Source organism: Panicum virgatum, chromosome 1K, assembly GCF_016808335.1.
Source record: "Panicum virgatum strain AP13 chromosome 1K, P.virgatum_v5, whole genome shotgun sequence".
Lineage (NCBI taxonomy): Eukaryota > Viridiplantae > Streptophyta > Magnoliopsida > Poales > Poaceae > Panicum > Panicum virgatum.
In genome coordinates this window covers 1,626,230-1,648,940 of record NC_053136.1, presented here as the reverse complement: position 1 = coordinate 1,648,940, position 22,711 = coordinate 1,626,230, and the positions used below count along the sequence as shown (strand labels likewise).

At 50.2% G+C, this 22,711-nt stretch overlaps 4 protein-coding genes, 1 long non-coding RNA gene and 1 pseudogene across 7 annotated transcripts; 2 read left to right on the top strand and 4 right to left on the bottom strand.

Moving 5' to 3' along the window:
* Positions 1–2,729, top strand: LOC120702257 (protein Abitram-like). 2 transcript variants are annotated; one of them, XM_039986004.1, is made up of 7 exons: positions 8–335; positions 1,090–1,138; positions 1,416–1,542; positions 1,623–1,693; positions 1,787–1,859; positions 2,060–2,190; positions 2,347–2,729. In XM_039986004.1, the coding sequence occupies exons 1-6, from the start codon at positions 164–166 to the stop codon at positions 2,171–2,173; spliced, it is 606 nt and encodes a 201-aa protein (XP_039841938.1). In that variant the 5' UTR covers positions 8–163; the 3' UTR covers positions 2,174–2,190; positions 2,347–2,729. The 2 variants fall into 2 exon arrangements, with proteins under 2 accessions (XP_039842006.1, XP_039841938.1); XM_039986072.1 differs by lacking the exon at positions 2,347–2,729 and having other exon boundaries at positions 1–335; positions 1,787–1,872.
* A 1,498-nt stretch (positions 2,730–4,227) lies between these two features.
* On the bottom strand, positions 4,228–6,962 carry LOC120702199. The gene is made up of 5 exons (XR_005686313.1): positions 6,348–6,962; positions 6,167–6,242; positions 6,007–6,075; positions 4,633–5,354; positions 4,228–4,540 (listed from the first exon to the last, which is right to left on the bottom strand). It is a non-coding gene; the product is annotated as an uncharacterized LOC120702199 (long non-coding RNA).
* A 438-nt stretch (positions 6,963–7,400) lies between these two features.
* LOC120650877 (methyltransferase-like protein 23) lies at positions 7,401–9,403 on the bottom strand. The gene is made up of 7 exons (XM_039928177.1): positions 9,165–9,403; positions 8,587–8,691; positions 8,353–8,439; positions 8,215–8,265; positions 8,034–8,127; positions 7,793–7,877; positions 7,401–7,702 (listed from the first exon to the last, which is right to left on the bottom strand). Exons 1-7 carry the CDS (start codon positions 9,270–9,272, stop codon positions 7,546–7,548), a joined length of 687 nt encoding a protein of 228 aa, XP_039784111.1. The 5' UTR covers positions 9,273–9,403; the 3' UTR covers positions 7,401–7,545.
* A 176-nt stretch (positions 9,404–9,579) lies between these two features.
* On the bottom strand, positions 9,580–12,690 carry LOC120702101 (annotated as a pseudogene).
* Positions 12,691–13,258: 568 nt separating this feature from the next.
* LOC120701956 (GATA transcription factor 17-like) lies at positions 13,259–14,585 on the top strand. Of its 2 annotated transcripts, none has more exons than XM_039985768.1 (3): positions 13,259–13,332; positions 13,364–13,580; positions 13,691–14,585. In XM_039985768.1, exons 2-3 carry the CDS (start codon positions 13,413–13,415, stop codon positions 14,165–14,167), a joined length of 645 nt encoding a protein of 214 aa, XP_039841702.1. In that variant the 5' UTR covers positions 13,259–13,332; positions 13,364–13,412; the 3' UTR covers positions 14,168–14,585. The 2 variants fall into 2 exon arrangements, with proteins under 2 accessions (XP_039841702.1, XP_039841749.1); XM_039985815.1 differs by having other exon boundaries at positions 13,264–13,580; positions 13,691–13,931; positions 13,962–14,585.
* Positions 14,586–17,369: 2,784 nt separating this feature from the next.
* On the bottom strand, positions 17,370–20,875 carry LOC120701860 (protein NETWORKED 2D-like). The gene is made up of 4 exons (XM_039985697.1): positions 20,782–20,875; positions 18,963–20,239; positions 17,601–18,914; positions 17,370–17,561 (listed from the first exon to the last, which is right to left on the bottom strand). The coding sequence occupies exons 1-4, from the start codon at positions 20,873–20,875 to the stop codon at positions 17,370–17,372; spliced, it is 2,877 nt and encodes a 958-aa protein (XP_039841631.1).
* Positions 20,876–22,711: the final 1,836 nt, after the last annotated feature.

Here is a 22,711-nt window from a genome sequence, read left to right as displayed (position 1 = left end):
GATCCAACGGCCTGAGTGCTTTTCATCCCTGAACGGGTGACCGGGACCCTCTCTGAGTTGCCAACGCCTAGCGCGCCCTCGCCGCCCGCCGCCGCCGCCGCCGCCGCCGAGACGGCGAGCTCCGCGCTGGATCGACCGTCGACGGCGACGAACGAGAACCTCTATGATGGCGGAGGATGCTTCAGCCCTAGAGGCGCCGCCACTCGAGAGGCCCTCGCCGAGGGAGGCCACCCTCGACGACGAGACCCGGGCCCTCGTCGTCCCCGACGCCGCTGACCTCCCGGCGTCTCCCCCCTCCGCCGTCGAGGCTAACTTCGCGCGCTACTACATCTCTGGTAAAAGGCTTGACTTTGTCACGCTCGATTGGTGTAAAAGCTTTCAAGCTTTTATTTTGAGTTTGAGGTACTCTTGTTCTTTTAGAGTGAAATTCGTTGTCCTTGTAATGCTTGTTCTTTTAGAGAGTGATTTTTTTTTCATTGCAATGCTATGGAATTAAGAATATCGGGGACCGAAGTGTTTCAGATGCGCATTTGATCTTGGAAACCCCAATGCTTGATAAATTCGGTTCTGATGTCATTTTTTAGTGTATTCTTGAAATATTGTTCCATTTTTGTAATTGGAGTTTGGTATCTTCGTTATGATTCCACATTTAGTGTCTAATCAATTAAGCACATCATGTGGGATTGTTGGGTGTAAGTTGGTTGGCTCAGTCACTGGGAGTATCATATCACCAATTCGCCATCCAACTCAATTTTTGAAGGAACTTCTTACTCATGCAACCCATTGTAAGTAGGGAATAATATAATATCCTGTGATTCATTGCTGAAAATTTTCTTTCACACATTTGTATGGGCGGTGTGGTAGTGTGGCTCTATAACTTCAGTTTGTTAACAGAATGGAATGTTTGAGAACTTTAAGCTGTTATATGCTGAGCTGAAGAACAAAATGTTTTCAACTTTAGTTTATTAACAGAATGGAATGTTTGGGAACTTTAAGCTGTTATGTTGAGCCATAAGAGCAAAATGTTTTTATGCTTTGATGAAGTCTGCTTCGATTCCTCTAATTCAACTCCACCACTTTCTTTGGCAGATTTTATGAATCCAGGGCATGATCAGTATGTGTACCGCCATCCAAACGGGTAGGTGTTTGATTTCAAGAAGTCAATGTTAGCTTTTTAGCCAAAGAAAGTAGTAGATTATTTGCAGATACTAAGAATGCCAAATGCGTGCTTAATTACATAATGGTGGTATTGCTTTTTCTGTGAATAATTGATCTGCTCTTATTTATTTTCTTCAGTAACTCCAATTGACAAGTGCCAATACCTTCCTGTTTCCTGATATAGTGCATACTGAGGTTTCTAACAAGCTTTGGTATATTCTTATGGTTGATTTTCCTTTTTTTTTTGAAAAACTTAGATTGTGTGTGGTTGGTTTAGCTCCAGCCCATGTTGCGTTTAAAGAGGAAGGAGGTATAACCGCTGTCGACTTCAATGTTGGCAAGTCTGATCGCAGTGAGATGAAAGTCACAGGCAAACGCAAGAGGGTAAATAGAATGCTTGAATCATATTTCCTGTTTGGTTTAAAACATGGCAGCATAAAATGATGTTGATTTTTACATTGCAGAATGCACAACATTTGCAAGAAAACTCAGCACTGTGCAAAGTTTGTGTAAATGATAAATCTTTTGTCGTGAGGTTGGTCCCCTTAATAACCTTACAAACCAAGGAAGTATGCATGACGTCATTTTTTTTCTGCACCGGAGTGTTGCTGATGCCAAAGTTTTACAGATGCTGTGTTAAAGGCTCCCTTTTGGAGATCAATGATAGATTGATCAAACAACCAGATCTTCTTAATACCGCCGTGAGTACATCATGTTAGTCTGGCATAGTATTTATTTGACTCTGTGCACTTTGTTGTTCAGTCTCATTTTCCCTTTTAGTTGTATTTTAGATTGAATATTAATTATTTAATATGAGGCTTTTGCTGTTCTTTTGTATTGGTATGTGTACCATATACCAGGCATCATACATCCTTACCCTTTTATCCCTTTTCACATTTAGGCTGACAGAGAAGGATATATAGCTATCTTCCAGCCAAAACCAGCTGATTGGCTCAAAATTAAGGATAAATTTCTTAGTTACGAGGACTACAGGAACTTGAGAGGAGCATGCTGACCCCAGACACCTGAAAGGTATCTAGTGGCATATTTTTTACCTTTATGCTTGCCTACCAGACTTGGAGAACATGTATTCCAACACTGACAATCTGAAACTTTGTAGTCATACGTACTGTCTTATTGCATCGTTTTTTTGGCAGTGTTCGATATAATTTTTTTTTATCCATGCAGGAGTTTTGAAGATAAGCCACTGCTTAGGTGTGATTCAACCATACGGCATGATGATATGCCTATAAGTTTCAGTTAGCTACTGATACTGTTACTCAATGCTTCTCAGCCCACAAAACATGGAAACTGGGACCATGTTGACCTCTCAAGGAGTATCTGCACTGGACCGGTGTTACTCAACTTATCAGTCGACTCATATGTCAGCTCATTTGGTGAAGAGCCACTGACAATGCTTGCTTTGTTTCTTTTCTTGGAAAATTGATGTACAATGAATCAGTCATTTGTGCATCTACATTACTTCTCAGTGTATCAACTCTTTTGCTCCAATTTATTGAAGTTAGCAATGTCCTCCAGCTTTAAGCAATACAAAACTGTTACAAGATCAATGTCCTGTGAAAAAAGATTTTTTGGTAGACGTACACAGATGTCATGGGTTTTGAAATCGAATGATTCATGCTCTTTGCGATAGGGATATTTCTTCGAATGAATAAACCAATGGTACATCTGTGCGTTGTAATGGTTGGGACCAAAGAGGCAAATAGTAGATAGTATTGGACCACACACTACCACATGTTTTCAAGTTCGTATGGATGGGTCTACATGGTGTTGTGAGTCAACAGTCAACACCTGCCAGTTTACTTAGGCACAATCTGATCATAAAAAACTATTCATAATTCACAGTCCACAGCTTTGCAGAAGTTCTTTTTATTAAAGGGAAAAAGTCCATTTTTGACCCAATTCTGGCCTCAGTTTGGTTTTGGCCATCGAACTATAAAATCAGATATCTTTGGCCATCCAACTATCAAAACCGTTCAAATTTGACCATCGGGCTGTTTTGGTGGATGGTTTTAATTTTTTTATTTACAATTAAGTCCTTAGATCTTAAAATGATTATTACTTTTTGCCCGTACCTCCGATTTAGGTCATTCCTGCGGTCACGCGTTTGTAACGGTGAGCTTTATCTTTAAGAATGTTCTTTATACTATTTCATCACTATTTGTTATGTTGTTCTTATGTTGTTGTGTAAAAACAACAATATAAGAAAAATAAAACAAACAGTTACAAAATAATATGAACAACATTTTAAAAGATAAAGCTCATCGTTACGAAGGCATGATCACAAGAATCACTTAAATTGGAGATACGAGAAAAAATAGTAATCATTTTAAGATCCAAGGACTATTTCATTTTAAGATCCAAGGACTAAACTGTAAATAAAATAGTCATTGGATCTTAAAATAATTACTATTTTTTCTCGTATCTCTGATTTAAGTGATTCTTGTGGTCATGCCTTCGTAACGATGAGCTTTGTCTTTTAAAATGTTGTTCATATTATTTTGTAACTGTTTGTTTTATTTTTCTTATATTGTTGTTTTTACACAACAACGTAAGAATAACATAACAAATAGTGATGAAATAGTATGAAGAACATTCTAAAAGATAAAGCTCACCGTTACAAACGCGTGACCGCAGAAATGACCTAAATCGGAGGTACGGGCAAAAGTAATAACCATTTTAAGATCTAAAAACTTAATTGTAAATAAAAAAAATAAAACCACCCACCAAAACAGCCCGATGGTTAAATTTGAACGGTTTTGATAGTTGGATGGCTAAAGATACCCGGTTTTGGAGTTCGATAGCCAAAATCAAACTGAGGCCAGAGTTGGATGGTCAAAAATGAACTTTTTCCTTATTAAAAACATCCTTCGACTCATTGACTCGGCCAAGTAGCGTTGCACCTAGAACTACACTAGTGTATCACGCGCGAGCACGTGGATGATGTTTCAATTTGTGATCTTACTTTGATTGTATCACATGGTCTGATTTGAACACTAAAAATAAATAAAAGACTTTAAGTTATCAAGCAATATGATCGAGGAACCATTGAGATAGGCTAACTAATTTGCCAGTTCATTAATACAATGCAAACTGAAACAACAAGTACTATTACATAGCCCAAATATTTTAAATGTCCGGCTCAACAAATATAACTAAAAGTGGGTCTAATACTACTTCACTGGAACGATGGAAGTTGGAGTGGCAAGTACTACTACATAGCATAAATATTACAAATGCTCGGTTCAGCAGATATAGCTAAAAGTGGGTCTAATACTACTTCGGTTAAATCTTGGTGGAGTTAGTCTTAACAATTAGCTGCAGGTCCATGGGACGACCGCTGTGATGTGCCCTTGAACGCCTACAGATGTAACATGTTAGCCCTCTGTTAGCATAGAAAGTATATCTTTGCACAAGCTGCAACTTATATAAAATAAATAGTCTATTTAATACCTTTGGTAAACAGCAGTTCCAACGATGGCAAAGGCGTCTTTTAGCGTAGCGGAATAAAGCAATGAGGTAATACTCAAATATGGTTAAAACAGCCTGGATGCAGTGTGCCAGTGTTAAGAGAAAAGGAGGTATCAGTTGTAGTAGGAGAGTGTTGTATGCTTTCGCCTTAAGGGTTGGATGAGATTCAGGTAAGGCAATGATGAAGCTAACTGTCCAGATAAATGTTGGTAATGTGATACAGAGTTTCGTGTTTCTAATAGCTGTGAGACACACCCATTGAAGTGGATATAACCAAGATGGAATGTGTGGGTTTCTGTAGTTTTGGAGACTCTGCACCCATGCCGGTGAGTTAGGCAATCTGAGACCACAGTGGACAAAGAAAAAGTGCAGCAGTTTTATGAACGATTCAGTTATTATTGTGGCCAGGCTAAAAGCTCTTAAGATCGGAAGGACTGCCTTATATTTGTCTTCCATAAGTTGACTATCGAATGAGATTTGCAGCGTTAGCGTCACAGCTACACTTAGCACTGGAAGTGTCAGCTGAAATCTAGGTATGTGGATTTGGGATTCACCTTCTGAATTAGCTGAAATTTCAGCTAGTGTATTAGGTTCAGAAGTTTCTGACAGAAGATCTTCTGTAGATATGTTCAATACCACTTCGGATTGGGCAAATAGTGGTTTCTGTTTTTTGAATGTGCCTTGTGGATGCTGATCGGGTCCACCTAGAAAAGAAGTAAAGAATCATGAGCATATATCTTATATTTATAGTTAGGATAGAATAATAATTGAGCAGCATACAGTGTGTCGTCTGCACCTAAAAAAGAATGCTATTTTGGAGCAGGGAAGAAAAATCAGTATCAATTTATATATATAGCATTCTGGAGGATGTAGATAATTGCACCACCCTAATTTGGAGCTCTTAACAAGAAAGCCTCATTTAATATATGTCTTAGGGATACGATTATGAGGACTTGAGGTAAAGTATCAGTGGGGAAACTCACTGTTCTCGGAGTTTTCAGCGTTCCATTTACGCCTGGGGGGCATCGCCACGAGGTTTTTTGATTGGTTGGACAAAGGATTACCACAAATCTGATTTGTGGGCCGGGGTAAACTAACCGGATGGGTTGTCGGAATCGTTATTTGGAACGTTTTGTAAGATAGAAAAGCAACTGTAATAATTTCGCAAGATCTCACAAGCGCACCTTTGTTTGTCTAACTAAGGGGGATCTAAACAACACCAGGCGCAATCTAAATCAAACAAGCAAGCATGAACCTGGGAACCGAAATGGGATCTTTATCACGCCACAACAAAGCAACTGGTAGTTCGAGAAAAATTAACAAACGTATGTAAGGTAAAGGAAGAGCTTATCTGACCTAAAGGAGGAGAGGAGTGTTGCAGATTCGTAGAAACAAACAGAAACCAACGAAGTTCTCCTTTGTTAGCTGAATGCCAAAAAAAATCAGAGTTACATGTAGATTCAGAGGGTAGACTTTTTGTTTTCAATGCGGGAGGAGAAAGGTTGGTAAGAAGAACCTGATTAGCAGTTAAGCGCAGTGGTTGCGAGTTCACCGATATAGCAACTTGCCACGGATATGTTATGGGCAGTGCACTACAAACAGAAACAATGCAACTCTGATTAACTCAAGAGTAGCACCAAATAAAATGTAGAGCAAATGTTTCAGATGAAAAAGAAAGGAAAGAGAAGAGCAAGTACCAATGACAAGCTAAAGCACGCTCGGCGAACCAGACGCGAGAGCCACGAATACGAAGAGCTTCAGGCAACGAGGAGCTTCGAAAGAAGAACAAGGAGACGACGGTGCGTTTCGTGGAGCTCAGGCACGCATGAGGAAGCTACGGCGAGTAGTACGGAGCAACGAGCAGCGTGCAGCGGTGAAAGAAGAACACGGAGACACCGGCGGCTTTCAACAGCGAGGAGACAAATATGAACGAGGCTCAACGGGAGCAAAAAGAGGGGGGAGGAGTACAGTGCCGCTCCACGTGCTATAGTGTTTAGAGGCTGTAAAAGCTGAGAAAGAAGCAGGCGCACTATGCCGCGCGTGAGCACATGTGAAAAGAAGAAGAAAGGGGGCCGCAGTGAGCACGGCCACACTGTTTGCAGCTGCAGACCTTGGCGCAGAAGCGAGCACAGAGATGGAGCTCACTGCACCTGCTGGCACGTTCATTGCTTCCTTCCAAGACACGAGCACAATGCCGCATCCGGTCGTCCCTTCGCGGCGCCATTTTTGCCGGGACACGGCCATGTTTCCGGCACTGTGTAACCTGGAAAGGTCAGGCAACCGGAGAGGACGCGTGAACCGGAACCAGTTTGCAGTGTGAAACTTGGACGCCGCCATCCCATGGAGACCAAACTATGAACGAGATAGGACGACGTGATGCCGTGAATTGCACATCGGACGGCCCACAAAATTCTTGCGGACGTGGACCTGCTGTGAGCACGGGATGGCTACGCGCTCACATATAGGTTGTGTTTAGATCCGTAAAATGATGGTAAAAAGAGTCACATCAGACACTGTAGCACACTGTAGCATTTTTCGTTTGTTTGTGGTAATTGTTGTCATACCATGATCTAACTAGGCTCAAAAGATTCTTCTCGTCGTGTACATCAAAACTATGCAATTAGTTTTTTTATTTACCTATATTTAATGCTCCATGCATGAGGTAAAAGATTTGATGTGATAGGTGAATAGTGAAGTTTGGAGAGAAAAAATTTGGAACTAAACACAGCCATAGATAGAAATAGAAATACTAGTATGCAGAGGACCAAATAATGGCACTCGTGTTTCTCTGCTGCCAGTTAGCTCCTGTAAATGTGTAACCTGTGAAACATAAGCCATTCTGAATCAGAGTTGCAGAATCTCTGATCAATGAGATATAGTTAGCTCATCTGAGTGTCATTTATGTTTTTCCTTGTCAAGCACAATTTCAACAAGCTGAATGTTCCCCTGTAGTGAAGCAGCCTTGCATGATGGGAGGAAGGAGAAACCATCCAGCAGTTTCAAACATTTCAAACCCCACTTGACCATCAAAAACTCGATCAAATGATGACCACTGCATATATAGAAGAATCCAACTGATTTATCAGAAATGTAGCTTGAAACTCCATCCTAGTGAAACTGGTATGAAATGGTAACTTGGTACCTGCGGTTGTGGTACGTGGTTATGAACACTGACCCAGGAGAATTTTCCAGAAGGAAAGTAACCGTTGCGAAGAGATTGTCAAAATCTTGCCAAATTGATGACAGTGGTGTGTCAGACAGTCCAAATGATGAGAATAAAAGTGGAAACAGGCAGCCAATGAATTAATGGTCCACCAAACAATTATCAACATTTAAGAAATACAGTAATTCACTGAACATAGTAGAGTAGAGCAGTAGCTCACTTGCTGAATCATAAAGTACATCAGCTCCCAGAATAATGTCAGGATGAAGATCAAATATTGGTTCATCCCAGTCCCCCCAAGTAAGTCCTGAAACCTGCAGGATCATGGGCTAACTGTAAGCTCTCTGAATTCTGATAGGACGAAAGACATGTAAATTTCTGTCCTCCAAATCAAACCATACAGCACAGCTGGCATTATTGAGAGCGCATATTCTTCTTATGTTGTTCAGCACCTAGTCAGTGAAAAACAAAGGGGAGAAATCACTGAAAAACTGACAAGGATCAAATAATAAGGATTCTCAAGATGCGTTGGAACTAACTTCTGTACTATGTGCAATGTCTGTCAGAGTCACATCGGCTCCAACCTTTGCCGCTACTAATCCCGGTAGTGAGATTCCAGCACCAAGCTGTAAGACATATAGGCGAATTAGGAACGAGTGTAAAATATACTATTGACATGAATTGGGAGTTCCCAGTTATTGAGCTAAGACTGTTCAGTGGATTGGACCAAATTGGTCGCTGAACATTCAGGGTAGCCCAAATATAAGTAGTACCTCAACTACTTTGAGGCCAGAGAACCGTGACCTCTGTTGCCACACGTACTCTGCCAGAATGACACTGCATGGCCAGACAAACATGCCGTAGTCTTCTTCAATATTCTGTAAACCCAACCAAAGGCAGCTCGTCAGTACACAGCATATAGAACACAGCAATTTTCGCCCAAAAAAAAAATACAGCAAGGCACCAGTCAGCAATAGTAGCATGTAAAGCCGGTGAGCCATGTAGTAGACAGTACGATGGGTAGAAGTAGAACTAAGAAGAATCCAAGCGAGACAGTTGCCCATCATCTAGCACCACAAGGCACCAAACGCCGTCGCGGCATTTCACCGAACACTTAACCAGCACTCGGGCACTACATCAATCACCAGCAAGCGTCGGCACTCGTGGAGTCACAGTAGTGCTGCTCGATCGTCGCCTAGACACGGTCGAGCTTAAACAGTAAGTAAAGACGCCGCGGCGCCTTTCCGGGGAAAACGGCCGGCGCCGGCAGAGCAGTGGTTCTTAGCTAGCGATCCGACGCGCGCGTTGGGAGTGGGAGGGACGAGCTCGCAGCCTCGCACGGCTCGCGTGCCTCGATGATGTCGACGCGGAGGTCGTGGTCGCGCTCGGACGCGCCGCCGCCGAAGTAGTGCCGCGACACCGTGGTCATACGCGCGGGAGTGGGAGCGCCACCTTCCATCGCGACGGCGTCTGATTGGGGCTCAACGCGACGGCTGTCCAGGAAGCCAAGGAAACAGCCGTTGTTGGGAAGATATGAGTAAACCCTAGTTTCCTTCCTGGACGCTGGACATCACTGGGGATGTAGCTCAGATGGTAGAGCGCGAGGTACGGGGATCGATACCCCGCATCTCCAATATAGTTTGTATTTTAACGGGTTTTTTTTTTGCCATTTCGTGTCGGGTGGGCAAGAACTGATTTGGAATCTAATGATTTCAACCGCTTGTAGTTGAATCGTAATGGATGCGAAAAAATTATCAAAACATACACACGACTACATGCATTGCGAGTTTTTCTCCGCTTAGCCATCACAATTTGTTCTGTCCATGGCGGGGCTACATTGTGAGGTAATCCGGCAGGTTGCTGGGGGACCCGAGCACCCTCCCGCCGACGTCCGGGAACGTCTCGTGCCCCGGCAGCGCCGCCACCTTGCCGTCGGCGCCGACGAGCACCGGGTACCTCATGAGGTGGCCCCGCAGCGCGCCCGCCCGCCCGTCGTCGGCCGCGTACCTCTCCCAGTTGTCCCGCGCGATGCCGTTCACCAGCGCGACGCACTCCCGCGACTCCGGCCGCCGCACCACCCCCGGCGACCGCAGGACGGCCTCCCTGCCCAGGTGCTCCTCCCACAGCGACATCCGGTACCCGAACACCTTGCCGCGCGGGCGCCGCGTGCCGGCGTGGCCCGGCTGGTACGCGCCGACGGCGAGCTCCGTGTCGCGCGACCCCGCCAGCGACCGCTGGTTGATGTTGGCCGAGCCGACGATGACGTACTCGTCGTCCACGATCATCCCCTTGGAGTGCACGTACACCATGAACCGCCGGTGCCGCCGCGCCATGGCCTAGCTTGGAGATCGAATCAGAGCGGATGAATTGAACTTGAACAGCAGCGCAGCGATCATACTAGTTCATATGTGTGGACGACGACGATGATGGTTACCGCGGGGCTCGTGCTGCCGTCGGGGCGGCCGTCGGCTTTGGCCGTCGCCGTCGCCGGCGACCTCCTCCTCCTCCTCCGGCTCCCGGTTGCCGAGGCAGTAGAAGTTGAGGAACTGCTGCGGGTGCGCGCCCCTGATCCCCGCGCGCTCGATCTCCCTCGCGACCACCCCGTACATCATCTCCATCGTCTGGCTCTGCCAGAAGAGGATCTCCTGGGCGGCGGCGGAGCCTGGGTCCCCCTCGGGCCACATCGGGATCACCACGTACGCCGCGAACGGCTCGCCGGCGCGGATCTTGGAGGCCACCCGGAGCGCGACCTCCATGGGCACCAGATTACCGGCGCCGGCGGCGTGGCCGTACGCCGGCCACGCGTACGACGTGCTGATGAAGCGCTCGTTCTCGATGTAGACGAAGCGCTCCGCCGACCGGATCGCCCGGACGTACGCCGTGTGGATGCTCTGCTCCACCGCCAGGTTCTTGTCGCCCAGCAGGTGGTGCCGCGCCATGGCTTCCCCGTCCCAGGGCCGCGGAAACCGCCTCAGGGACCCGGCGTCCACCGACCGGAACACCTGGGCGTGCCAGCGCTCGGTGTCGTGCTCCGGCAGGACCTGCAGGGCTTGCTGCTCCTCGTCGTCGTCGTCGGCGGCGGCGGCGGCGGCATCAGCATCAGCCTTGGCGGGGCTGAGGATCCAGGGGATGCGCTCGAGCTTGAGCAGGGCGTCCTCCTTCCAGTGCGCCTTCTTGCCGAACGGTAGCACCCCCTTCAGGCGCAGCCTCTTCGTCTTCCTCCAGCGCTGCTCGAAGTTTTCGAGGACGTCGTACGCCGCCGGCCCGTCCAGGCGGCAGTGCATGTCGTGCCACGGCTGCCGGGGACCCAGCTTGGCCGTCGCCTCCTCCTCGTCCCGGAACGTGGGGTTGTAGACGTCGCCGCGGAAGACGGTGTGCAGGCCGCGGAAGAGCGTGTGGGCGGGCGTGTCGTAGCGGCCGGCGCAGAGGTCGAGGCCGCCGAGGAACGCCGTGACCCGGCGCGTCGTCTCCGACGCCGGCATGTCGACGAGCACGCAATTCTGGTGGTGCGTGTACGGCGTCCCCACCACCTGCACGGCCGCAGCTGGGCACTCAGCATTCTCAGCTCATCGCATTTGCAATGCAGATGGAGTCGCTTGCCTTGTGCTTGACCATGCCGAGCTTGTTGCTGGGATACCGCGGCGACAGCAGGCAGATCACCGACGAGTGCCTGAAGAACTTCTTGGTCTCCTCGCCGTGCGTCTGCATCACGCCCCTCTGCAAATTAATGCACATTCATCTGGAAATCAAACAGCAGCTTTAATTTTTGTTGAGATTATTGATGTACATGACGATGACGAACCGTCCGAAGGAAGAAGTTGTGTGAGGAGGTGGTGTCGTCCCAGAGGAGGAGCAGCACCCGGACGCCCTCCTGGGACTTGTACTTGAGCAGCTCGCCCAGGCTCATGTCCTCCACCGCCACGCCGCCCAGCGCCCTCACCTCGGCCGCCTTGGCCGCCATCTCCGGCGACATGGCGCCCCGCAGCAGCCGGACCCTGGTGAACACCGACCAGCCCGCCACGTAGACGAGGTGCTGCGCGCCCAGCACCGCCAGGCACAGCTCCTCCCAGCACCGCCCGGGCTCGCCGCCCAGCTCGCCGGCCCCGACGTGCGCGTCCTGGTACAGCCTCACGTCGCAGCCGCGCCGCGGCGGGAAGAACGCCGGGACGCCGCCGGGGAGGAGCCAGGGCAGCGGGGTGCTGCCCGCCGGGACGAAGGTGGCGGAGATGCGGATGGCGGAGCCCGGCTTGGGCGGGCCGCGGCCATCAGGGCGGGCGAGCGCGAGCCACTGGGAGCGGATGGGCCTGGCGGCCGCGGCGAGGACGGCGGCGGCGGGGAGGGAGGCGGTGCCGATGAGGTCGGAGCCCAAGGGGTCGGCGTCCCGGACGTGGAAGTCGAGGCGGGCGGCGCGGTGCGCGAGCGGGAGCAGGAAGCGGGCCTCCCACCTCGGCGCCTCCGAGTTGCGGAAGACGTAGGTGCGCCAGCGTCGCGGCGGGGGCCCCGGGCACCACGACGGCGGCGTAGGGGTCCGAGGTCGGGAGCACGCGGTGGTCGTGCGGCTGGCGTTTGCGGCGGCGGCGGCGGTGGTGGCGGTGACTGGTGTCGTCGTCCGGCACGGAGCGGCTGGGGAGCGCCGCCGGTGGGCAAAGGCAGAGGCGGCGGAGGAGCGTGGAGAGGAGGTCCATGTTGGGGAGGCCCCGCGCCTCGTGGATGGTGAGGTCGAGATCGCCGTGGAGGAGCAGCGCCCCGGCGGCGCCGGAGCTGCTGTACATTGGACTGGATTGGATGCCGCCGGAGGCCTCGGGCTGTCTGCCTTGCCTGCCTCTCTGGATCGAGCATGGGCATGCATGCGCGAGAGAGAAGAAGCAAACACGAGAGGTGGCGTGTTGGTGGGTGAAGCATGCATGCGCGGATTCTTAGCGTGCCGGCGCCGGCTTTGATTTGACAACAACAAACAACACATCTGGAGAGTGGATTCTGGATTGTGCTTTCCGGTAATGGCGACTTGCTTGTTACTCCACTTGTGCCCGCCTCTCATCTCATCTGGAAGCAGGCCGACGCTGATTATTCATCCAGAATTACTGATGAATTAACTAGTACTCCACCAAGCTAACAAACAAGTATATATTACAAAAAAAGACTGCAAATTTAATTTCAGCTACTCCGGGAACATGTAATGTATCTTGGAATAGGGACCCAGAGAAGAAGCATGTAATCATCATTATATCCATCATGTAATGCCAGCAGTTGCTGTCTGTAATACACGACACGACCAGTTGCAGAATTGAGGCCCAAAACCAGAAGCCCAGCCAGCGAAAGAACTGGGCCGTGGAGATTCCGGGCCCAGGTCGCCAGGGGGCATTCCGGTCAATTCACACAGGAGCGCGGGCGGGCGCGGGCGTTAGGGTTCCGTCCTGGCCTGCCGGCTGCCGCCACAAGACATGGACATTATCCATCAGCCTCTAAAACCCTTGCTCTCCCCGCCCACCCATTCCTTCCTTGCTCTCCCCCCAAAGGCATAGCTAGCTGCTCCTGCTTCCCCAATCCGCTTCGGCGGTGGATCGGATCAGCAGCGATCGCATCGCGCCTGCTGCTTTCCATGGAGAGTGAGAGGGAGAGGGAGATGGAGATGGAGGCCGATCCCGATAGCTCCTCCCCCTCGGCCGGGGCCGACGCGGCCGCCACCGCCTCCGGCGAGACCAAGGCCTGCGCCGCCTGCCACACCACCAAGACCCCGCTCTGGCGCGGAGGGCCCGAGGGACCCAAGGTCTGTCCTGGATTCGATCCATCACCGATCATACTATATGGTATTGCATTCCTTCTTGTTTGTTGGCCGGCTGATCGATCGATCGATCCCATCTGTTGAATGAATCGCAGTCCCTCTGCAACGCCTGCGGCATCCGCTACCGCAAGAGGAGACAGGCCCTCGGCCACGCCCCCGCCGACACGCAGCAAGATCAGCAGCGGCAGCCGAAACGGAAGGCCGCCGATCCGCCGGCGGAGGATCAGCAGCAGCAGCTGCTGCCGAAGAAGAAGGCCGCCGATCCGCCGGCGGAGGATCAACAGCCGCCGAAGAAGAAGGCCGCCTCCGCCGCCAGCAGCAGCACCACCTCCACCAAGAAAGAGAAAGAGAAAGAGAAAGAGAAAGAGAAAGAGAAAGAGAGAGACAGGGACAGGAAGCGAAAGGATCGGCAAGTCACCGTGGAGCTCCGCGTGGTGGGGTTCGGCAAGGAGGCGGTGCTCAAGCAGCGCCGCCAGATGCGCCGCGACAAGTGCCTGAGCCGGCTGAGCGAGGAAGAGATGGCGGCCGTCCACCTCATGGCGCTCTCCTCGGGCGTCATCTACGCCTCATGATTAGTTCCCATGGCCGCGTGCCATCATCCATCCAAGGGGAGAGGGAGTTGCAGATCTCCCTTTTTCCCCCCTTGCCTCCTCTCATCTCCCCACCTCCAAGATCAGATCATCTGTAGCAGTCACTAGTCAGTAGTAGTTAAGTGGGAGCCGAAGCTGAACAACAAGACTCCTTAACTTTCCTCCTCCCAATAATCCTTGAAATCAATCAATCAATCCTGTACTAGCATAGTTTTTTTTTGCGAGGACTGTACTGGCTTAGCTCATGGGTCTGTAATGCTCTAGTAGCAAGTAAGTATCCCATTCATGTAACAATTGTGTTTTAGGAGCATCATCATGTATGTAATCTCCAGTCCTGTCCTGACCCAGCAGCAGCGCAATGATGTGTAACAACGGTCATCTCGTCTCTCGTTGTTGCAACGCTCTACCTGTGCAGTGCAGTGGATGGTTGTTGTGCATGGCTGTTCTTGCTCACCTGCTGAATCTGATGCTGACCTTGCATCAACTTGGCAAGTGCCGTACAGGTGATCCTCCTCGCTGTTTGTTTTGACTGTGAAATGGAATTGTTGCACTGCAGTGCTGGGTCAGTCAGCATCATTACATATCTGTTGCTGTTTTGATTCAACTGTCGAGCTGCTGCTTCTGCTGCTATCGTGGGTGTGTGTTTTTCCGCTTCTGGAAATTGGAACTTGGAAGGTGCCGTTCGCGATGACTCTGCTCGTGCGGTGGTTTCCTTTTAGCTGACAAGTGCAATCCTCCTCTGCACGAGCGGCACTCAAATCGTAGCCGTAGGAAGTACTAGCTAGACTAGTTCTGGCAAGGAACTGTCACCTCCCCAGGCAAGTTGTGCTTGCCCAAACAGGAAGCCCTGCCTGTGGTTGCTCATCTCATCTCAGTCTCTGCCCTGATGTTCTAAGCTCATTACTGTAAAATGGATTGGCATGTTCAGAGTTTTAACGCGAGGGGTATGATTGGAGTTGAGTCATGTGGATGTCCCTGTTTTAAAAGAGAATTCTTTTTCTTGCAAGGAACAAAAGATAAACGCGCACACACAATGTTTTCAACTATCTCGCAGTTTCTGTCAAAAAATTTTTTTTGGTGCTAACCATGTTAACAAGTCGCCATTTGTAGCACACTGTTAAAACATTGTTCAAGGTGTCTGAGAGCGAGTAATCATACATTTTTTTTCTATAATAAATTATTTAACATCAACGGAAAAAGGTCGTTGCTGCGATGGTGCTATTCCTCGCTTAATTAGAAAATGACAAATTGCTTGTGTAAGTTTGAAATTTGCTGCCTTGCTTTTTCAGCTACGATAGATGTATACTCGTTTTCTGTGATTCAGACTATGGGAGAGCTGGTTGCTGGCGACCCACAGTCCAAATAAATCAGGTAATGGTGTTGGAGAATTATTAGCACTTAGGTTCATAGTAGTGAGCTGAGGCTTATTAGGTTCTTGGGAAATTCGTATGCAGCACACTCTAAAAGAGTGATTTTGTCTGGAGCACATTGTGAAAGATGATTTTGTCTCCAACACATCGTAAATTTGTGATTTTGTCTCCAACACATCGTGCTGAGTATAATAATCATTTTTAGATGAGTGAAGATGTAAAAGACCATTTTGCCCTCAGGACCACTTGTCAACTTCTTCTTCCCCCTCCGGCAGGCCACCGCTGTCGCTCCCCCACGCCGACCGCCGCCGCTCCCCCGCACCGGCTCCCTCGCGGCGGCTACCACCGCTCCCCAGCGTCGGTCGCGGCTCAGCGAGCCGACCACGGCTGCTCCCCCGTGTTGGCTTCCACGTGCGCTGGTCGCCGCAAGATTGGAGGAGGGGAGGAGTGACAGAGGTGGCGGTGGGGAGGGATAGAGGGAGGGGAGGTGGCGGTGAAAGGGAGGGAGCAGCGGGAGAAGGTGACAAGTGGGTCCGAGGGCAAAATGGTCTTTTACACCTTCGTTCAACTAAAAATGATTAGGGTAATTGGTCTGTGACACATCCTCAAATGGTGATTTTGTGCCGCGCACATTCCATTCTTTGAATTTGTGCACAGCACACTGTGATTCTGTATTTTTGTCTCCAACACACTGCAGCACATAAAAGGACTTCTTTGCCCTTGCAAAAACCGGGCCCACCCGTCAGCTCTCTCCCTCTCCCCCGTCAGCAAGACAGATAGAAAGAGAGAGCCATCGCCGGAGCCGAAGCCGCGACGCGTCACCGGGGAGCTCGAGCCCGGGGCGGATCCGCGCCGAGCTCGGTGCCGAAGGAGCCTCCGGCAGGGTGGAGCTGCTGCTGCCCGCGCCATTGGGCTGCCCCTGCTCCGGGCGCGGCGGAGCAGCCGAGGTGGTTCCGTCCACTGCCGCCGCCCGCGGATCCGCTATGGGAAGGGGAGGGACTGGGAGGAGGCGGATCCATGCTGCCGCCCACTGCGGGGAGGGCGAGATTCGAAGCTGCGCCCCGCTCCTGCCGAAGCCCCGCCGCACCGCACCTTGTTCAGAGGGGAAGGAGGAAGGAGGAGATGGAGAGAGCTGACGGGTGGGCCCGATTTTTGCAAGGGCAAAGAAGTCCTTTTATGTGCTGCGGTGTGTTGGAGATAAATATACAGAATCACAGTGTGCTATGCACAAATTCAAAAAATGGAGTGTGCGTGGCACAAAATCACTATTTGGGGATGTGCCACAGACCAATTTCCCAAATGATTATTATACTCGACATGGTGTGTTGGAGACAAAATCACAAAATCATGATACGTTGAAGATAAAATCAGCTTTCACGGTGTGCTCCATACAAAATCACTCTTTCAAAGTCATGCAAATTTCCCTAGGATCTTCCATCTCTTCCTGTTGTCCGCGCCCCCAAATAAGGACATCATGGTTGGTTAGTTTCCCAATACCTCCAGAAGATCGAATAGAGAGAGCGTAGATCAGCTTGAATCAAAGCATTTGATTTTCAAAATGTAACGAGCCACACATTAATGTTTTATTTGATGATATGAATGACATAAAGAAAAACACCGAATCGATCTGTACTGCTAAATTTATATTTTTGCTTTATTTATTCCATTCCAGGTAAGTAGATTCAATTCCACACACGACAGCATACACGAACATGAATGAATCCATTGACCTCGAACGTTGAGGAAATTACATTGCTCAGCAACTGAACTGAGCACCGCACCAAAGATGGAGTCAGAACAGAATAGCTAGCTAGCTACCTTGGCAACTTGGGAAGAAACTTCATCTCCGCCTGCTGCTTCTGGAGCACCGGCGTGACGCGGGCGAGCAGGGACGGCTTCTTGTTCTTGGCCGGGAAGAGGAACGACTGCAGCGGCACCGCCTTGGACTTGTTGGACGGCGGGCGCCCCATGCTGCCGCCATGGACGGAGGAGCTGCCGGAGTCGTCCTCGTCGTGGTCGTCGGCGCCGCCGTGCGTCTGCTGCGCCGGCAAGCTGACGCTCCGGCGGTGGAGCTTGGCCAGCGCCTGCTCCACCTCCGCCTGGAGCCCCTTGACGTGGTCCAGCCCGGCCTGCAGCTCGTCCGACACCCTGTTGTTCTCCTGCTGCATGTTGAGCACCTCCCCCTGGAACTTGCCGGCCTGGTACGACGTGAACTGGTGGTCCTGGTCCTGGTCCGCCGCCGCGTCCGCCGCCGCCCCGGCGTCCAGCGCCGCCGTGATCTCCTCCTGGATGTCGCAGAGCGAGGTGAACCTGCACTGGAGCTCCCCGCGCAGCATCGCGTTCTGCTCCGACCACACCTGCAGCTCCGTCTTCAAGTCTCGCAGCTGCTTCTCCGTCGACCCGTCCTGCTTGGCTACTGCTGCCGCGTCCTCGCTGTTGATCAGCTGCAGCTTCCTCTGCAGGCTCTTGTGCTTGCTCTGGAACTCCTGCACCCGCTGCAGGGACGAGCTGAACTTCATCCACACCTCGAGGTTCTCGTCCAGGAGCGTGTCGATGTCCCTCCTGAACTTCTCCTCCAGCGGCGACGGCGCCTTCCCCGCCGCCGGCAGCCTCAAGTCCTCCAGGTTGAAGCTGCAGGGATCAGCTGCTGCTGGGTCGCCGCCACCACCACCTTCATGCTGCTGCGACTGGACGACGGTGGAGCTCATCCGTATCAGCCTCGAGAGGGAGGACACGCTGGGTCGCCTCTGGTGGAGAGCCGAGTAGCTCGGGGTCCTCCGGTGACCCAGCCGCCGGGGTCCCTGTCCTTCCCCTGCGGAGGCGGCGGCCATCTCTTCGCGGAGTGACCGGATCTCCTTGAAGCACTCTTGGTTCGTCTTCTCCATCTCCGCGAGCCTCCTCTTGGCGTCCTTGTAGTCCTCGAGCAGCGAGGTGTACTCGCCTAGGAGCACCTTCTCCTTGTCCTCCAGGCTATCTGCCAGCCTCTCCTGCAGCTTCATCATCATGTCAGTATTAGCTGACGAAGATGAATAATCTTCGACGACGACCTTGCTGATGCCCATCTCTTCGTTGCCTCCTCCAAGGTCGTCCGACGAGATGTGACGAAGGCGTGCCAACAGTGAACCCCTCTCGCGTGAGCAGCTCTTGTCTACTTGCTGCTGCTGCTGCTCGCTGCTGTTCTTGGTGCTCTTGGTTGACTCATCAGTGCCCGCCGCAACAACTGCATCATCGTCAGCTTCGTCCGGCAGCTTGGCAACACCAGACGCTGCTAGCCCGGCATTGTTGTCAGCGGCAATCTGCTGAGGCCCCGCCTCAGTTGATGATGATATTGGCTCATCTGATGATACTGCCTCTGTCGGCTCAACTGCCGCTGGAGCGGCTTCATGGGTCGTCTCTGCAGATGCAGCAGCAGAACCAGTGTGCTGCTGCTCCTGCTCACAAACCGGCGATAGCAGCAGGTCTGATAGATCGCTGAATCTGCTTATTGCTTCCACGAAATTGGAACGGATTGTGCTTTCGTCCTTGTGGAAGGAGCTTTCGAGAGCCTGAACTCTGACAAGGTCCTCCTCTGCTTGTCTGAGCTTCTCATCCACTTCACTTGATCCACCGTCCAGCGCTGCATTCTCGTCGTCCAGGCTCTGCAGGGAATTTTCCAGCTCGGTGTTCTCCCGACAGAGTCGGTCTATTTGGGAGGTTTGCGATGAAACCATGAGCTCCAGGTCAACAACCTTGTTGACAAGCTCATCAATTCTCTCTGTAAGTTCAGCCATGGAGATGTTGCTATCCTTCTCAAAGTGTTCCTTGATCTTGTCAATAACGGCCTGCGTTTCTATAGCACCTTGCTTCACATGGTAAACATCCTGCATCTCTGTGCCGTGGCTCTTTCGTGTGCTCTTGTCAGACAAGTCCACAGGATCCGGCAGAGATTTGCCATGCTTCTTCATTATCGCCTCGAGCTTCTCTCTGAAAACCTTGACTCGCTCCGACTCTCCCACTGCTTGCCCCGCAGAGGCCTTCCGCTGCTCTTGCAGCTTTATAATAGTGTCCTCGCAGGACTTGAGCGCGGTTGCTGTCATCAAGGCTCTGGCTTCGTCGTCTTCAATCACCGCGCTTTCGTCAAACTTGTCTTGGAAGTGGCAAACCTGCTGCTGCATTTCGTTGATCTCCTTCTCAAGATCCCAGTACTTTGCGATGCCGCTCTCGTAGGAGCTTTTGATAAATTCTTTCTCGGTCTGCATGACGAGTATAGATTTCTGCAGCCTGCTGATCTCTTCCCCTGCGTTCTCCTTACTGATCGAAGCTGAGGTGCTGCTATTCTTTGCTCCCCCACCCTTTGATCCAGGATGCTCTCCCTTTTTCTTCTTCATCAACTCATCAACAGTAGACTTGTGGATTTTGCGTGGGTCAACTGGGGTGAATGCCTTTGGGATGTTATCATCCTCTTCTTCCAGCATTGCGTACTGGACCTGGTCAGGAAAGGCAGTGGCGATGGTGTGGTTTGCTTTGTGCAGCTCCCCTGACATGATGTCATACCGGTCAGCCAGAGCCTTGTATGCCCGATACACTTCTTCCACCTGAGTGATCACCTCAGGTCGCCTCTTGTAGTACATCTCTGCTCTCTTTGAAAAGGAATCAGCCTCCTCCCCAAGGAGCAAGAGCATGCACTTAACCCTGTGTTCCATATCTGCAAATTTTTTTAATAAAGTATTGTTGTTAAGCTCATAAATATACATATAATTGTACAGCTTTTACAAGTTGGAACTCTAATTCTCTGAACAAATGCTGATAAATTTGAAGTATTTCATATCTGGCTCTGTGGGGGCAGAGCAGGAAAATGGCAGGAACTCATCATCTTCAAACAAGCCATCTTATTGTTAGGCCACTCATCTAATCACCCAGCCCTCAAATTTGCTAATATACTTATAACACAATCACAGGCAAGGAATGGATGGCATGAACAGGAGAGTAAGTTGGCACAATGGATACAGATTTGCCCAGAAAGGTAAAAATGGATGCATACTAGTAATTTGGAGATGTTCACCATTCTATTCTGAAATGACAATGTTGGTAATACAAAAGCAACAATCACATAGATGGGAAGCTGCGTATAATTCACGAATCATGGTTGAAGAATCCACTAATCGATCTCGTTCCTCAACATGAGAACTTGTGTAAAAAGACAGGAAAGTGTAATACAAAAGATGAAAACACCCCATAGATGATTACCTTGGAGGTGGTTGTCGAGCCATTTTGACTGTTTGGTGCGGATGTGGCTTGCCCACCACCATGAATACGCATTGCTCGCCGCCCGCTGCAGCATCCTGTCTCTTCCTCCTCCTTCACCCTGTCTGAAATCCAATCTAGCAGCATTAATCTTTTCTTTACATGATAATTACCATGCAAGAGAAGAGAGGCTGGAGACAAAGGGAGCAAGAAAGGAGGAGGGGGGAGAGGTCATTGTGAGGCTAATAGCCAAGTCCTTTCCTTGCAGATACACGACAATGGCTAAAGATAGCAAGGATGATGAGAGGTTAAAGGAAAGGAGAACACAACACAGCAGAGGCACAAGGAAGGTCATACAGCAGGACTTCCCTTCCAATCTCCAAAAAAAAAAAAGAGACTTCCCTTCCTGCACCTGTCTGTCAAAGAGGCACTGCCCTGTGGATGAGAGCACTATGAAATGCATAAAGTCTCACAATAGATCGCAACACCCATGCATGAGTACTTTACAAAACGGAGCTCGCCAACGAGTAGATCTTTAGCCATCTATTTTCTGAAGGGATGCAGGGTCATTAGCAATTTCAATATATATTTAATTGAACTATTTGTTTGTGAATTGGTATTCTTATCTCTTCCATCATATATAAATACATGGTGACATACGGTAGTATTTTTATATAAGTAATAACATAAATAATATATTAATAATCTAAAAAATAATATATTAATAACGATAGAAATAGTAATTTAGAATTTTATATTGGTGTACTTTAATATTTTGTTATAATTATATAATTTAGATTTAAATTTAAGGGTAATTTTAATTTTTAATAATAGCATAATTGGATAATTTATATACAAATTGTCGTGGTGCTGCAAACCACGGCCGGGTGGCGGAAGGCACCCGCCCTAGCCCAGAGGGTGTGTACTCGGGGGTTAGCTAGTCCTAGTTCGATCTTGCTCAAGAACACGATGAACACAACGGGATTAGAGTGGTTCGGGCCGCTGAAGCGTAATACCCTACGTCCACTGTGTGTTGTATTGCCTTCTCTCGAGAGGGCTCGCGAGAGCTTGTGTGTCTGGAGAGCCTAGAGTCTGTCTGAGAGATCTCCCTGCTAGAAGGAGGGTGTGCTCTCCCTTTTATATGTCCAAGGGGAGCACGTACACTGAGCGGGGCCCCGACATGTGGACCCGGCGATGTATTATAAACTACACTTTGGCATTCAATGCCTCAGATCCGGAGATCTTGTCATCGGTTTCTGTGCGTAGCTTCTGACCAGGGATGGTCTTGAGCTGTCCTGTCAGAGTAGAGTCTAGCCTTTGCAGCCGCGCGTCGAGGTCATGATGAAGTGCCGAACTTCTGACTCAGTCCACTGTAGCAGCGTGCACTGTTGCTCCAGTCAGTAGCTGGTCATCATGACTCGTCGCCCATGCGCACGGCGCTGAGTCTTTAATGCTTGTCTTGGTAACTGACGAGCCGCCTCGGTAACTGGCGATCCACAGTGTGGACTGACAAAAGCTGCCCCGTGCCCAGAGGCAGCAGAGCCTGCCTCGACCACTCGCACTTAATGCGGGTGGGTGAGGGAGCTTCCAGCGGAAGGCTTGCGCCCGCGCCCGCGTCTGCGTGACACGCGGCGGCTCCGGACCCCTCCCGATCAGCTAGCTGAGCCGAGAGATCACGGGGGTCCGGATAGTCACGTGGAGGTCCCAGACCCATCTGCGGGAGTCCGGATGGCACGTGGAGGTCCCGGACCCACCTGCGGGGGTCTGGGTCCGCGGCCACAGGTACTGAGCATTTCCACCTCTAGGACACGTGGTGACACCGGACCCGTCCCCGAACGGGAAGCGGGTCCGGGACCGTTGGTCTGGTGAGATGGAGTCGGACCCCAGAGGTCCGGCTACTCAGCTCCTTAGGGCGTAGTTACGGATAACTACG